This window comes from Cyclopterus lumpus, chromosome 3, assembly GCF_009769545.1.
Source record: "Cyclopterus lumpus isolate fCycLum1 chromosome 3, fCycLum1.pri, whole genome shotgun sequence".
Taxonomy (NCBI): Eukaryota; Metazoa; Chordata; class Actinopteri; order Perciformes; family Cyclopteridae; genus Cyclopterus; species Cyclopterus lumpus.
The window spans coordinates 5,031,402-5,047,100 of NC_046968.1; the positions used below are offsets into that span (position 1 = coordinate 5,031,402).

General features: G+C 42.7%; 1 protein-coding gene across 1 annotated transcript in view; it reads right to left on the reverse strand.

Moving 5' to 3' along the window:
* The window catches only part of si:ch211-186j3.6 (neural-cadherin), a 272,276-nt gene that overhangs the window by 71,529 nt on the left and 185,048 nt on the right, over window positions 1-15,699 (reverse strand). Inside the window, exon 27 of the mRNA XM_034527653.1 lies at window positions 7,966-8,180. Within this exon, the coding sequence (XP_034383544.1) occupies window positions 7,966-8,180 (215 nt within the window). The remainder of the gene's footprint in view (window positions 1-7,965; window positions 8,181-15,699) is intronic.

Below are 15,699 nucleotides of genomic sequence, written 5' to 3' on the forward strand. Positions count from 1 at the left end.
TGTCAATCACTGGCGCCTTGAAAAACTCAAACAATGAGTGGCTGAAACGTAGCAGCAACGCTGCTGAAACCATGGAGGGTGGACAAGTGAAAAACAAGTCGAAACCAGAGCTCGCAAAAAAGTGTGAATAGACGACACTCCGCTGCATAAAAAAATCCCCTTCAAAATAACATCACGGGATTTCTATTTTTGTATTTAATCAAACTGGTCGGTCGGGACCCACCAGTTGAGAATCACTGCTGTAAGGGTTGGTTGCATAGCTGCATTCTGTAATACTACTGTTGTACAGCAGACAGCAGACACATGTAGAAATCAGAACAACCTGAAAAGTCTCCTAATTATCGGAAAGCTTTGCACACAATAGTGGCTCAGTCAGGCTGGTCCATTTGTGGTCGTTTGTGTCATAGCTTGCACTTTATGATCACTTAAAGCTTACAATCTAACCCTCTAACCACATGAATAATGCATCTGAGAAGTATCGATCAATGAAACGCAATATTGTTCTTTGAACCGCTGCTCTTTTGTGCTGGGAGTTTGGATCAGCTCCATGCATGGAAATGTGTAATATCGCTTGAAACAAACAGACCCTGAACTGTTTACCAAGATAGCTGACCTAACCTCAAAATGCCTTGATGGAAACTTAAAGCTTAATCATTATTTATTACCATTACCATTAGTAATAATAATAATAATAATAATACATTGTATCTTTATAGGCCTTTAAAAGGTACTCAAAGGCACTTTAGGGAAGAGAGTTCCAGAGGGAGGGGGTAGCAGTGGAGAAGGCCCTGTTCCCTGGGGTCCAGTGATTGTACCAGGGGGAGAGCGGTGAGGGGGCATAACAGTGGAAATTGAGGCCATAGTGACGTATGATGTAACCAAGGGGAAGTACTTAAGAGGATGAAGAGTAGGAGACCGAAAATCAGACCTTGAGGGACACCTTGAGAGAGAGTTGGATTTATTACGGATGAACTGGCGGTGGATAGAGAGGTATGATGCGAACAAGGAGAGGGCAGTGATGCTAGGGGAGGACTCAAGGCGCCTGGGGAGGACGGAGCGATTGATGGTTTCAAAAGCAGCACTGAGGTCAAGTAAGAAGAAGTATGTTGAGGGAGTGGGCATCAGAGGAGAGGAGGGGGCCATTGGTGACTGGGGACTAGAGGTGGTCAGTCACTGCATAGGAGTGAAGAGATTGTCCATAAATTCTAGATGCGGAGAATAGAACCTTGGGGGTTAGCGGATCTGGTGAGGTCAAGGCCAGAGTAGTAGGGGCAGCATGCGTTGCTGAGAGCATATTTGTGTTGCTGGTAGTCTCTGTGTGTCAGGGTGTGGACTGTGATTCCATGGTGGATTAATAAACAGTATTTACATGCTAGAGAAAGTAAATAGATTGGAGGGAACATCCAATAATCTGATGTTACCTAGAACACCTGAGGTCAGTTTAAGTATGGGTATTTTACCCTACACGCACGCACGCACATAGACACAGACACACACACACACACACACACACACAAATTACACCAGCTCTGTGTACCATGTAATCCCTTCTTCCCCCAGCAACCACAGATTGGATGTAGTACACAGCTATGTTCCCACTGCGTGTGTGTGTGTGTGTGTGTTTGTGAGAGCTTTACACCTCCTCTGGTCCACACAGCAGGGTTGGCTCGGTACAGCTGCCCTGCGGCAGTATGAAGGGCGGATGAGTGGGCGGCTTTGAAAAAGCAAACCAGCATCTCAATAAGAAGCTGACGATCTCCGGGTAGAAACGCGCGTTGTGAAGCGGTGGGAAATGTGATCAGGCTCAATGAGCAGCATCCCTGAGCAAAAGCTAAATAACAAGGTGAACAATGTCGCGTTTACCATGTGCCTCTCGACATTCATGATTTAAAAAGCCGTTCAGCAGTTGTACAACACGTCTCATTGGCTTCCTTTTATCCAAAAGACTCCTTTCCACATTACGAGAAATGAGAAACCTTCGGCATTCGGGTTGCGGCGTGTTTCATTTGGAGGTACCAAATGCCTCCAAATACCCCCCCCCCCCCCCCCCCCCCCCCCCTCGACACACACACACACACACACACACAAATGTGCTGGTTGATGATGATTTGATTTGCCTTGTAATTATGCATCAATACAATAGGGCTCTTTGAATGTGAGCAGTGGATGCTTGAAGCTGTGTTCTTGGGTTGAGGTTGAAAAGCTTTTTCTCCTGTTCCTTTGTGCCCCACTCATCGTATTTAATAAAAAAAGCTGCTGTTGTTGTCACAGAGAAGACAGGTTCAGAATGTGGTCAGGGAAACCAACACAGTCACCTTAACATCCATAAAACAAACATTGGCACTCCATCAATGTTGAGCTTTTTTCCCCAGATTCCTGCTCGTCCTTTTATGTTATTTGTTCATCGTTACACTGATGTCTGAGGCTCACTGTTTGTCTGTAAATCAAACAGGCATGTAAGCTTTATTATGAGTTATTTTTGTTTTGTTTCAGTTGTGTGAACTTTTGGCCTGTATGTGCCCTCTGAGGGCAGTGCGGCTGGCAGAAAGAATCATTAATTATTTTGTTTTATTTTCTTGTGTCTCACAACAGTCTACTCAATACGTTCCTCCCTTCTGCCTCTCTCACTCTCTCTCATATCAAATTCACTTTGAAGAATCATATCTGCACTTTGTATGATTAAAGAGGTATAGTATAGTATATTATGAAAGGGCTAAAATATGGTGCCAATATTATCCTTTTTTATTAGAAATCATTCAGAGTTGTTCATATTCAATATGATAGGGGTTCATCCTGGACTACATTGGTGAATAGGTTTAATAATATTTGTGTATCAGATAGCTTTGTGTATTAAGGCAATAAATCCTTCCCCGTGTTATGTTGGTAGATTATACTAAACAGTCGAGAAAAAGACAACACACCAAAACCTGCCTTACTTTGGCTAAAAGAACCCTCAAATAATGATAATGAGTTCTTTACGAAGTGGTTGTTGTTCTGGAAAATCATGAACGATCATTCTTATTCATTTAAACTGGAATCTGGAAACGGTTGCTGGTTCAATTTATTTTTAATCCAAATAAAGGTGAACGGTAGATTGATTGCCTGGTGGCGCCATGGAAGAACGTAACTTCAGTCACAACATACACTGAAGCGTGTCCTGTATTATTAGCCATTGTTGGGAATTTCCTAGATGGTTACAGACAATATGGTAACAGGTCTTAATATTTTATTTTAGTGCATATGCCTATTCTGAAAGGTTGTTGACAATAGCAATAATACAAATAATGTAGTGCAGTGCCCATACTGCAGAATGGTCCGATTGCTAAGCTCCAGTTATTGCTTCTTGCATTGTTTGTTGGGGGGCGTGGCCGTTTGGAGGCCGGAGACATTCGGGGTGCACGGATGGCTCGGCCTTTTGGAAGTGCAGTTTGAAGAATTTTTGAAAAAATGCTTTTTGAATCAAAACTGGTGATGAGTTGTCCATACTTATTTTAGCCCAAATTCTGCACGGAGAATGCTGGTGCAAATGATCCCGTGTCAGCAGCTTCCAACTGCAAACATTGAAAAGGGCCCTCAACAAAATAATTTTATTACAGCATTGTTTGGTGCATTGATAGACATACGCATTATTTATTTTTAATTTGGTTATATAAAGCTCAAGCGCAGTCTTGGATTTTTTTTTTTTTTACATGCAGTAGGTGAACCTTGAAACAAGTTAATTAGAGTTCTAAATATGTGCAGCCTGACTATAATTAAGCTCTGCGCAGTGATTAATCAGCTTTAACTCCAGAAACACATTAATGCTTCAGAATCTGACACACACACACACACACACACGCACACACATGCACATAAACACACAGACACACACACACAGCTCTCCAGGTGGACCTCGCCACCCACGCATATTACTCTGGCAGTGACGGTACAACAGCATCTCTCCCAAGAGTGAGAGGGACAAGGAGGCGTTAATCTCTCAGATTAAAACAGTAAACATACCGAGATGTACAAGACATTTTGTTCTCCGTTTCGGTTTGTCTGTAATTCCCGCCTGCCGTCCTCAATTCAACAAGCTTTATTGTCTTCAAACTTCAACAATATTGCCAAAGCAACAAACGAAATCCCTGAAGAGGCCGAGATGTACACCGGCCGAAGCTCAGTTTACACACATTTCCAGATCTTTCTATCAGTATATATATCATAGTGAGTAGCAGGAGTGTTTGTGAATGACTGTCCACTGCATATCGTTCCCTTCTTTTCTCGATGAGCACATGTGTGAAGATAATTCAGTTTTAATGGGAATCAAAGTAGTACACAGTACAGTAGTAATTAAGTGACTGACTAAGCCTCAGGTCGTGGCGAGTTCATACACACAGGGAATTAAACCTGACATGGATTTCTGTTCTTTTTGTCTCCAAACAATCCTTAGTCTTCAGGCTAAGTGAAAGAGGTAAATTACAGAGAATGTTTGCAGTTTGTTCATTTCAATTGTTTCTGCTTTATGATAAACACACAGCAATACAGTTTTTCTATTTTTCTGCAACTGTGTCGCATTCTGTTCTCTTTATTGTACATCATTCTATTCAATAAAGAGTTTTACGACGGAGGGAAAAGGCTCTCTGTGAGTTAACAGGCTTGCTGTAGTGACAGTTAGCTCCATTCCCCACGGATCAATACGTTTTAGGGTTGTCACGATACCAAATTCTAACTTCGATACGATACCTGCCATAAATATCACGATACCCAATACTTACGATACGATACCAGAATTCGATACGATACCACAAATACGATACGATACTGGTATATTTATCTATAATAGTAATAAATAAAAACATCTGTATGGTTCCCTTTTTACCAGCTTGTTCCTTCCCAGCTTTTTCAACACTTAACAAACGGCATTAATATTAGTATTAGCCTACAGCAAGATATTAATGAGAACTATATGGTGCCATCACCATGGCACCATGGCACTCCGTAGTGCATGGCCATCTTGCACCTCCCCCTCCCATACACCCCCCCATCACCCCCCACCATCAAAGGTGTCACCGATCCCTATCTCCAGCCATCAGCCACCGACTGCAGACACTTCGTGGAACAAAGAGTCACCTCACCCCCCACCCCCCTCCCTCCCTTCCCACCTGCCCCTCCCCCCTACCATCACAGCAGACCAGGTGAGAGCTGAGCTGAGGAGACTTAATTCCAGGAAGGCTGCAGGCCCGGATAAAGTTAGTCCTAGACTGCTTAAGACGTGTGCAGCTGAACTGGGTGAGCCACTCCAGTACATCTTTAACCTTAGTCTCCGTCTTGGAAGGGCTCCTACACTTTGGAAGACATCATGCCTTGTCCCTGTCCCCAAGAAGCCCCACCCAACTGAACTCAACGACTTCCGCCCAGTAGCCCTCACGTCACACATAATGAAAACCATGGAGAGACTGCTACTGCACATACTCAGACCTCAGGTACGACACGCACTGGACCCACTACAGTTTGCATACCAGGAGAAGGTAGGAGTGGACGATGCAATCACATACCTGCTGCATAGGACGTATACTCACTTGGACAAGGGGAAAAGTGCTGTGAGAATCATGTTCTTCGATTTCTCCAGTGCTTTTAACACCATCCAACCCCTCAGACTGGGAGACAAGCTCCTGCAGATGGGCGTGGACGATCACCTCGTATCATGGATTACCAACTATCTGACAGGGCGGCCACAGTTTGTCAGACTGAAGGACTGCCTGTCCGACACTGTGGTCTGCAGCACCGGAGCACCACAGGGAACTGTGCTCTGCCCTGCTCTGTTCACCCTGTACACTTCTGACTTCTGTTACAATACAGAGTCTTGCCACATGCAGAAATTTTCGGACGACACAGCAATTGTGGGGTGTATCAGGGATGGCCAGGAGGGGGAGTACAAGAGTCTGGTGGAGGACTTTGTTCAATGGTGCAAACACAACCACTTACAACTCAACACTGCTAAGACCAAGGAAATGGTGGTGGATTTCCGCAGGTCTAAACCCACTATGCTACCAGTCTCCATTGAGGGGGTCAATGTGGAGGTGGTAGGCACATACAAGTACCGTGGGGTAATTCTGGACAATAAACTGGACTGGTCTGCCAACACGGACGCAATCTACAAGAAAGGGCAGAGCCGGCTGTACTTTCTGAGGAGGCTGCGGTCATTCAACGTCTGCAGCAAACTCCTCGGGATGTTTTACCAGTCTGTCGTTGCCAGCGTCCTCTTCTACGCGGTGGTGTGCTGGGGAGGAAGCACCAAGAAGAAGGATGCAGGGCGACTGGATAGGCTGGTGAAGAAAGCTGGCTCTGTGGTTGGTGCTGAACTGGATTGCATCACTTCAGTCGCTGACAAAAGGACCCTCACCAAACTGCTCACCATCATGGACAATGAAAGGCATCCACTCCACTGTACCATCACTCGACAGAAGAGTCTGATCAGCTGGAGACTGCGCTCGCTGCCATGCAGAACTGATAGACTGTGTAAATCATTCATCCCCAGAGCCATACAACTGTACAATAAATACAATCTGTCAATCAAAGGTACCTCACTAGAAAACCTCAGTTGACAGACAGTTCACTAGGAACAATGTTTACTGGCTATGTTAGCCTTTTGCAGAGCCCCCAACTTACTTACTTACTGTTTATACTGACACTTTTTTTCACTTTTTGTGCTCTCTGCATAACCCCCCCCCCCTTCCTCCTCCACCCTCAGCCTGGACTCCTAGTAATGTGTGTTTTAATTATTTATTTTTTTGGACAATCTTTTTGAATAGTTTAATAGTGTGTATGTGTATATTGGTTTGTGTGTTGTTTGGAGCTACTTTGATCCTGAATTTCCCTGAGGGGATCAATAAAGTACTTATCTATCTATCTATCTATCTATCTATCTATCTATCTATCTATCTATCTATCACAGCATTGATTATACACGGCTATGTAGCTTTTTGTCCGTATCTGACCAGATGACTACATAGTTCCTTCCATAAGTATGAGCAATTGTAGAGTTCATATTTTATCTTAATTCATGGAATAATTATTTTTCCTTAACTAAAATAAACTGTCTGTATGTCATTGGGCCTTCCTTCAAAGTGAACTATTTCAACCATGCATCCATTACTTTTATATAACCTTTTGAACCTTGTATCCATCACATGCAGCTAATTATTTTGTATTCATTAAATTTAGCAAACTATTTCAACCATCTATCCATAACTTTTATACATCCTTTTGAACCGTGAATACATTACTTTTAGCCAACCATGTAAACCATATATTCAATTCAATTCAATTCAGTTTATTTTGTATAGCCCAATATCACAAATTACAAATTTGCCTCAGAGGGCTTTACAATCTGTACACATACGACATCCCTGTCCCAGGACCTCACATCGGATCAGGAAAAACTCCCCAAAAATAACCTTTGACAGGGAAAAAAGGGAAGAAACCTTCAGGAAAGCAACAGAGGATATATCCATGACTATTTCAACCACGTATAAAATTACTAAAAGCTAACAATTTCCGCCATGTGTCCATTTCATTTAGCTAACCATGTCCAACTCATACATGAGTTGGACATGGTTAGCTCCATGTTTCACCTCCCACATGAACTACACTTTGTAAATCAAGGGAAAATCAGCTTTTCATTATTTGTCTTCTATGTTACAAAACTACATGAAGTCACATCATTATATTAAATGTTGTCAAAACAAAACCAGTGCAGCCTGGGACAATGCTAAAAGACTACAAAGATATTTCATGTATGGGCTGTTGCTATCGTGGTTCCTCCAAACTGAGACACGCGGGAAACACAACAACCCACAGCACCTGTGCTGGTCCAGACGGGTTCAATGCATTAAATACAAAGTCAAAAATAGTCTTCTGTCTCACCTCAGTTACAGTCCAGAGTTTTTTGCTGCGATATGTTATTAAGCTTGAGAAGTCTCCTACCTATTGCCATGAAGTCCTCGTGGTCCCAGGCCTGCAGCTGGGCCAAGGGTCCGCTGTACAGCAGCAGTCCATCAGCCACGTCCGTGATGAACTCCAGCGACACGTGGCTCTCAAAACAAGGCATCATGGGAGGAAACCAGGCATAGCCGTTGCCTTGGAAACTGTGCTTGTTCTGCTGGCACTCGGGCTCTTCGAACTGAGCCGGGCATTGGCACCTTGGGGAGAGGAGGAGACCAAGAGACAAAATTACACGAATTAGTGAATGCCATGAATTTGGTTTTCTTGAAAATTCTGTTAGTTGGTTCCAAAAATGTGAAAAGCCCCCATCCCCCTTTCTGAACCACTTACTCTATTTTGTTCGTTAAACAATTTTTTTCCCCTGCACTCAGTCTCTCTAAGTCTAATTGTTTTCTTCTCTCAGACAGCCTTCCCCTTCGGCAATCTCTCTCTCTCTCTTGCTCACTCCATCTGTTTCACTGATGCAGATGTTCTCATTAGTGGCAATACCACAGGGAGTATCGCTACATCACTAGGAAACTCTTCTCTATGTATTTCCACACATCCAAGTACTTAATTGTTTTTTCACTTCTCACTTGCTCTCTTTAACAAAAAAACCCATCCTTGGCTTTCTGAAAGACCCCTCTCATTATCGTTCTTTGTTTGAGTCCTCCCCCACTTGGCCTGGGATCGTTCCTACAGTGCCATCTGATCTTGTTTGTACATGTGACCCGTTCATCTCACCCATTCAAAAAACATGAAGAAATATATATTTTTCTCCATACGTGGTATTTGATCTGGAGAAGTTGAAGATACAGAACAAGCAGGAGCAGGATATTTGCATGAGAAAAGTCCGAACTATCAAACGTTCAGACACGTTGCATCCAGTTGGGTTTACTTTACGAGCATAGGACGCAATAACACATAACATGAGGGTAAAGCTGATAAACATTATAAGTGTTCATTGTTATTGTATATATGTCAAAACAATCCTGGAGCCTCCCAGGGGCCACCAGCTTGTTATAGTTGCACACAGTTTCCAGCAATAGGGTTGTATAAATATAGTCTTTACAATATGGTAATTGATGAGTACTGAGCTCCAATAAATATGTTTTTTTGTTTCTTCTATTTTAAATACTGCTTCTAACCTTGGTGAGGTGTCACTGTACATGAGATACATTGAAATGTGCATTGACTCTCACCATCTGCTGCCACATTTTCTCTATTTACTCAAATAGACCAAAGAGGCTGCATCCTGTATATGGAGAGGCATCTATGCACACAATAATGCCAAACAGTAAATACGGTGAGATATTACATTTAGACAGCAAACATTTGGCAGGAGAACAAAACTAATTATCTTGGCCTGAAGTACAGAATGTCAAACACAATTGACTCATTGGTGACGGGACAGTTAATGATTATAAATAAGTAATGGCGTTAATGAGAATGCGTTCAGCACTATTGTTTATTTGGAGACATATTCATATTGTTCCTGCTGCTGTGTGAATGATTCAGGAATCTAAGGGCATAAACCGACTCTTCTGGGGAACTAACAAACACATATCAGGGCTGACTTGCCTTCTGTAACTGGTGAAAGAGGCCAAACAAACATTCCGGAGAGGTTTGTTTTGTGTGTGTGTGTGTGTGTGTGTGTGTGTGTGTGTGTGTGTGTGTCTGCACCTAACTCAATAAAGTGTGAATATGACGCTCTCTATAATGTTTGTGGACCAACCTCTGAGCAGGAAGTTGGAGAATCTGATGTAACCGTTGTCATAGTAGCAGTTTACATCCATGGCTATCATAATGGGCACCCTAGCCCCTCCCATCAGTGGGTGAACGATGACATGTAGTGTTAAAGCACTTTGAGTGGTCGGAAGACAAGAAAAGCGTTTTACAAGTACAGTTCATTGACAGATGGGCGGATACATAATGCCACAACATAAAAAGCCAAAGTGTCACAGCCTCCTGTTTGTCCCTCTGCTTGTGTCTCCTGCTGTCCTTTGTCTTTTCTCTGTGGTGGCCGTGGCTCCTCCCTGATCTCCTCCCTGCACCCTCCTGATTCCTACTCATTCACCCCACCGGTCCTTCCATCAACTCATCAATTCATCTACTCAACAGTATATCGACCCCGGTTTTCCATCCACTCATGGCCAGATCGTTGCTGCGACCTCTGTGGTAGCTTGTTGTTCTCGGTCGCCCCAAAATCAAAAATTAGCCTCAGAGGGCTTTACAATCTGTACACATACGATATCCCTGTCCCAGGACCTCACATCGAATCAACACATTCAAATAATTACTTTATTACTCCCTGGTCCCCCCAGAGTGACACTCTCCTGTGAGCAGATAAAGCCCGGTTAACCTCTACAGCTGCCGTGTATTGTTCATTCAGGAACAGCTTTGTGGCTTCCTCTGAGTTGCCAGCAAAAATATTGAATCAAGGAACACGAATTGGCAATTTGCACGCACAATTTATCATATCGAGAGCACTAATTATTAAATTGTGTCCACGAATAATTATTTCTTCTTCATACATTCAGTATCTAAAGACTACATATAGTTCAAGGATAAGGTTAAATTATGCTGGAAATTGTATGTCAATGTACATTATGAGCCTGCAACCTTTTTATGAAGCCTAACAGACATTAGAATATTGAAAAGATCTGAATGGATCACAAGGAAAAGCAACTGGAAGCCACAAATATGTTATACGTACGAATATGATATACCTAGTAAATAAAAAACTAGGTTGCGTTTTAGACTGTTGAACAATTTACTCTACAAGAAATGGAATATCCGACAATGTTGTCTGCAATCACCAGACGCCCAAGTGGAGAAGAGAAATGCATCACGGAGAAGCAGAATGAACCCAGGAAATAATCAGCAACAGGTGTTTTTTTCTTTTTTTCCTTTAAAGATTTTATCTTCAAGGCTTGACACAAATAATTTTCTCTGATTCTCAATATACCTCCTCTCGTCCCTCTCCATTTAGTAGCAATGTGTAAATCTGATGAGAAAGCCTTGCATTATTTCAGCTAAATAACACCTCATCCCATTCGATCTTCAGCAATTACCAAATATACAAATTGAATCCCGACTTTACGCACAAGCACTCGGCTCAGAGAAACGAGCCATTTCCCCAGGGCAATCCCCCCGCTGCTCTTCCTGAGGTTCTCATTGGTCGATGTTATTCACACTTCAACTGCTTCTCCTGATGCTCACGAGTTTCAGGCCTGTGGATCCTGCGAAACCACACATAGACGTGTGCTTGCAAAAGCACGTGCAAATATATACACAAACACGATGCATGCGTGTTTCCAGGGGCTCACGGGGTGTGTGTGTGTGTGCGTGTGTGTGTGTGTGTGTTCAATATCTCCACTGTCTTCACATTTTCTCAAATCTCTGAACACACGTACTTTGTGTTGCTGTAGCTGCGGCTGAACACAATGTGTCCGGTGGTTTTCAGGGTTATTAAAGGGTAACTTCCTCTTTCGGAGAATTCGGATTCTGAAATCTCGCCGGTCTCGCCCACATTGTCAAAAAAGCCGCTAAATATTCGACCACGACACTGACCATATTTCAGATTCTTGGACTGCATCACTACACACTTTGACAACGCCGGCACTGCTCTCTGCAACCCTCAGGTTTCCTGGTCTGGAAGATCATTTGTAAAAAAGGAACTCAAACCTATCTCTTCAAACTATTATATTTATATATCTCACTGATATCTTTTTATGAGTTTGGCAACTCAGTGTAAGTGAGTGCAATTTGGAAAGCTGTTAATCACATCTCAGTTATTAATCCCAGTGATGTGTGCCGCCACATTTTGGGAGTGAACTTGTCAGCGCTGGGTTAAGTGGGCAGACTGCTGCCGCATGTGTTACTTCACCACAAGAGGACCCGACATTAGCCAACGATAAACTCCCACCTGGCTTTGGTCAGAGGTGGAGGAAGCGCGATGCCCTTTGCTTCGCTCTAAGTGCTGCTGGCAGCGTCGGGGCTCAGCCTGCTGTCAGACGGTAAATGTCTCGCTCTCTGTTGCGACACGTGTTCCATACTGGAGATGTGATGTAATGGTGTGATGAGGAGACTCTGAGTTTATTGAAGCCACCTTTGATGGAGCATAAGCCGAGTCAGGACAAGAAGCCGAGCGTAACTAATGTCACCAATTACTTTAGCTGTTCGGTAATTAGTGAAGTTACGCGATTGCTTTTTCAATGAACCACGGGTTTCATTTTTCAAGTAACTTGCCCATCAATGCCTGTATGTTACTGCAACATACACAGAGTGACATACGCAGAGTAACACACACAGAGTGACATACGCAGAGTAACACACACAGAGTAACATACACAGAGTGACACACACAGAGTGACACATACAGAGTGAAATACACAGAGTGACACACACAGAGTGACACACACAGAGTAAAATACACAGAGTGACACACATAGAGTGAAATACACAGAGTAACAGACACAGAGTGACACACACAGAGTGACACACACAGAGTAACACGCACAGAGTGACACACACAGAGTGAAATACACAGAGTGACACACACAGAGTGACACACACAGAGTGACACAGTGACACACACACATAGTAACACACACAGTGACACACACAGAGTGACACACACACACAGAGTAACACACACAGAGAGACACAGTAACGCACACACAGAGTAACACACACAGTGACACACACAGAGTGACGCACACACACAGAGTAACACACACAGAGTGACACAGTAACGCACACACAGAGTAACACACACAGTGACACACACAGAGTGACACACACACACAGAGTAACACACACAGAGTGACACAGTGACACACACACATAGTAACACACACAGTGACACACACAGAGTGACACACACACACAGAGTAACACACACAGAGTGACACAGTAACACACACACAGAGTAACATACACAGAGTGACATACACAGAGTAACATACACAGAGTGACATACACAGAGTGACATACACAGAGTGACATACACAGTCATAACACAGGTCAGTCTCCCATCTGGGTAACTTTCCACATAAATATTGGATGTAGAAGATTGATTTTTTTTTACTTAACAAAACTTGAATCGTGTAACATTTGTGTGGTTGTTTGAACTGATGAAATTAGCAGATTGTATGAATGATAAATACACTTATAAATAGTGTTTTTATTAATCAATAATACCAAAAGACGTTTTTCAGAGGCGCTAAGCCTTGACTCTGTTCATCGAGACCCATATCTTGTGTGGGTGTGTATGATTACAGAAACATGCAGGAAAAACATCCACGCCTGTATTTCCATTTTGGCAACGTCATCCTAATTCTCTGAACGCGAGACAATCCGAGACATAGTTTTAGTCACAATGGCCAAGCCCTCCAATCCTCTTAAGGCAGCTTTGTTTTGCTCATTCGCTGTCTGCTGGGAATTGTGTTTGTTAACATCGGGCCGGGAGCTGTAATCCCACCCCCGACCCGCAACCCCCCTTCACTCCCCGGATCTCCTTATTAATCCCAGCGCCTCGATTATCGGCATGTTCCTTCAATCTTGGGCCATAATCTGTTTGCGGATGTTTGTACGTGTTTGGGTAAGGTCATATCTGAAAGCTTCTGGAACTTCCATCCTAATTTTCTCCATCCCTGACGCCTCGCTTCCTCTCCTCCTGTGAAACTGGAGAATCACCCGGCAGATTTGACAGAGTTCTGGTTCTGTGTGCGTGATTGAAAATGTGACAATCATACGACATCTGTGTCTCCGGGTTGACAACTTCGCCTGCTTTGCCGTGTTCCGTCTCGTCATCGCCCGCTTTTCAAAGACACATTTCCTGCACTTTCATTCCGGCCCAAAGGCACTTTTCACAAAAGATATTTTGGATCAACAAAAGCTGCAATCTATCATTTTATTCATTTCTTTCCCATTTCCATTGAAGGAAATGTCTTCTTGTATCCTCTCTCCAAATTAGGCGAGGCCTTTAAAACAACATGGCCAACAAGAAAAGCTTTACACCGTTCAATATGAATTTAGAAAGTTATCATTAAAGCTAGGTGTATTCTCTTTAAATATAGACATTTAATAAAGAAAATGTAATAATACATTTATCTAAATTTCTCATTAAATATAATCAGGGGATAATGAACAAAAACTGACATGACAAGTGAAAACTAAGTATTATGCAATATGGCCATGGTCTGGAGCTCCCATTAAACCCGGCGGGAGCTGTAGAGAATATTAAAAGATATTTTAGCATAATGGAAAAGTCTTGCTAAATGTTTAAAATACTTGATTAAGAACGTCAATCTGAGTTATCTGAGCGAGGAGAAGATCTGCTTTGTTTACTGAGGGGAGAGTTCCTACATCAGGGTACCTGCTCCTTCAGAATGGTAACTGGGTGCTTTAGGTGTCTTAATATGCAAAGCAATGCAACACTGTTTGCAGATTAGACGACAGCGAGAGAACGAGAGGGACAAAACTGTCCACATGTCTAATAAACTGTGTATTTGTGTGTGTGTGTGTGTGTGTGTGTCTGTGTGCATGTGTGTAATCCAAGGATTAACCAGTCACCCTGCTCTGGTCCAGCGGTGAGCTACATTACACGCTGGCTCCAGCCAGCCGCACTGAAATCCTGCACTTTTCACTCGCTGCTTCTAATTAAATGAAGCTGGAGGGTAAAATTAACTTCTGCAAGACACATGAAGAAAGCTTAGAGGACATGTGTGCGATGAGACTTTCTGTTCATCTGCTCTCACATATGTTCACAGGGAGTATGCACTGTGTGTGTGTGTGTGTGTGTGTGTGTGTGTGTGTGGAGTGGGGCTGAACACGCGTGTCAGTGCTGGTGCTTCAGGATTAAAAAGGTATTTTAACATCTTCAGCAGAGAACACCTGTTGTAGCAGCCGCTGCAATCATTTTTATTTGTATGTAATATCTCAATTCTGCCCAGATCTGATATATTGTATGTGCTTCACTGGTTCCCCGCCAAATAGGGACGCGCCTCAAAACCTCAAAGCTGAAATCTATCGATCAATTTACTTTCCTCGTTATTATAATTGTATAGCATTTTCAAGGTCGGATCTAAGTTAAATGTCAATCTGAAATTCGGATTTGTATATGATATTTAGCATTCTTTCAACCGCAACCTACATCCGATTTGACATCTCTTTTCTTTCAAAATAAGGCAACAAAACCACTTAGTTCAGAAAAAGTCGCCACGAATGATGCGTGAGACCAACACTCCAGTAAAAAGTTAAACTAGCGAATGAAACAATATCAATGTCGAGTCCTGATGACTTTGTCATCTGTGCCAGAATGAAAATGGACTCTTAATTTCATCATCCTTTTCAAATTCTGCATTAGCTTAGTTGCATATATATATATATATATATATATATATATATATATATATATATATATATATATATGTTGCCTATAAGACTGTCTCAGTTGCCCATGGTGTCCTTATATAAAGCCAATTGCATTGTGAAATCAACGTTTGCTCTATAAATGATGAGTAAAAAGCAAAAACATATCCACTGTCACTGTAATTGGTTGCAAAGAGCTACGGGATGCACATTGCATCAGGCTGCATTACACCACGTCACGTCTCCCAGAAGCCCCAAAAAAACCAACTTATTTCATTATCACGTTTGTAGTTAAAAGGATTTGTTGAAAGGCTCTCACCCCACTTTTGGCCTTGTTTACAGAGGGATTTATGCTAATGA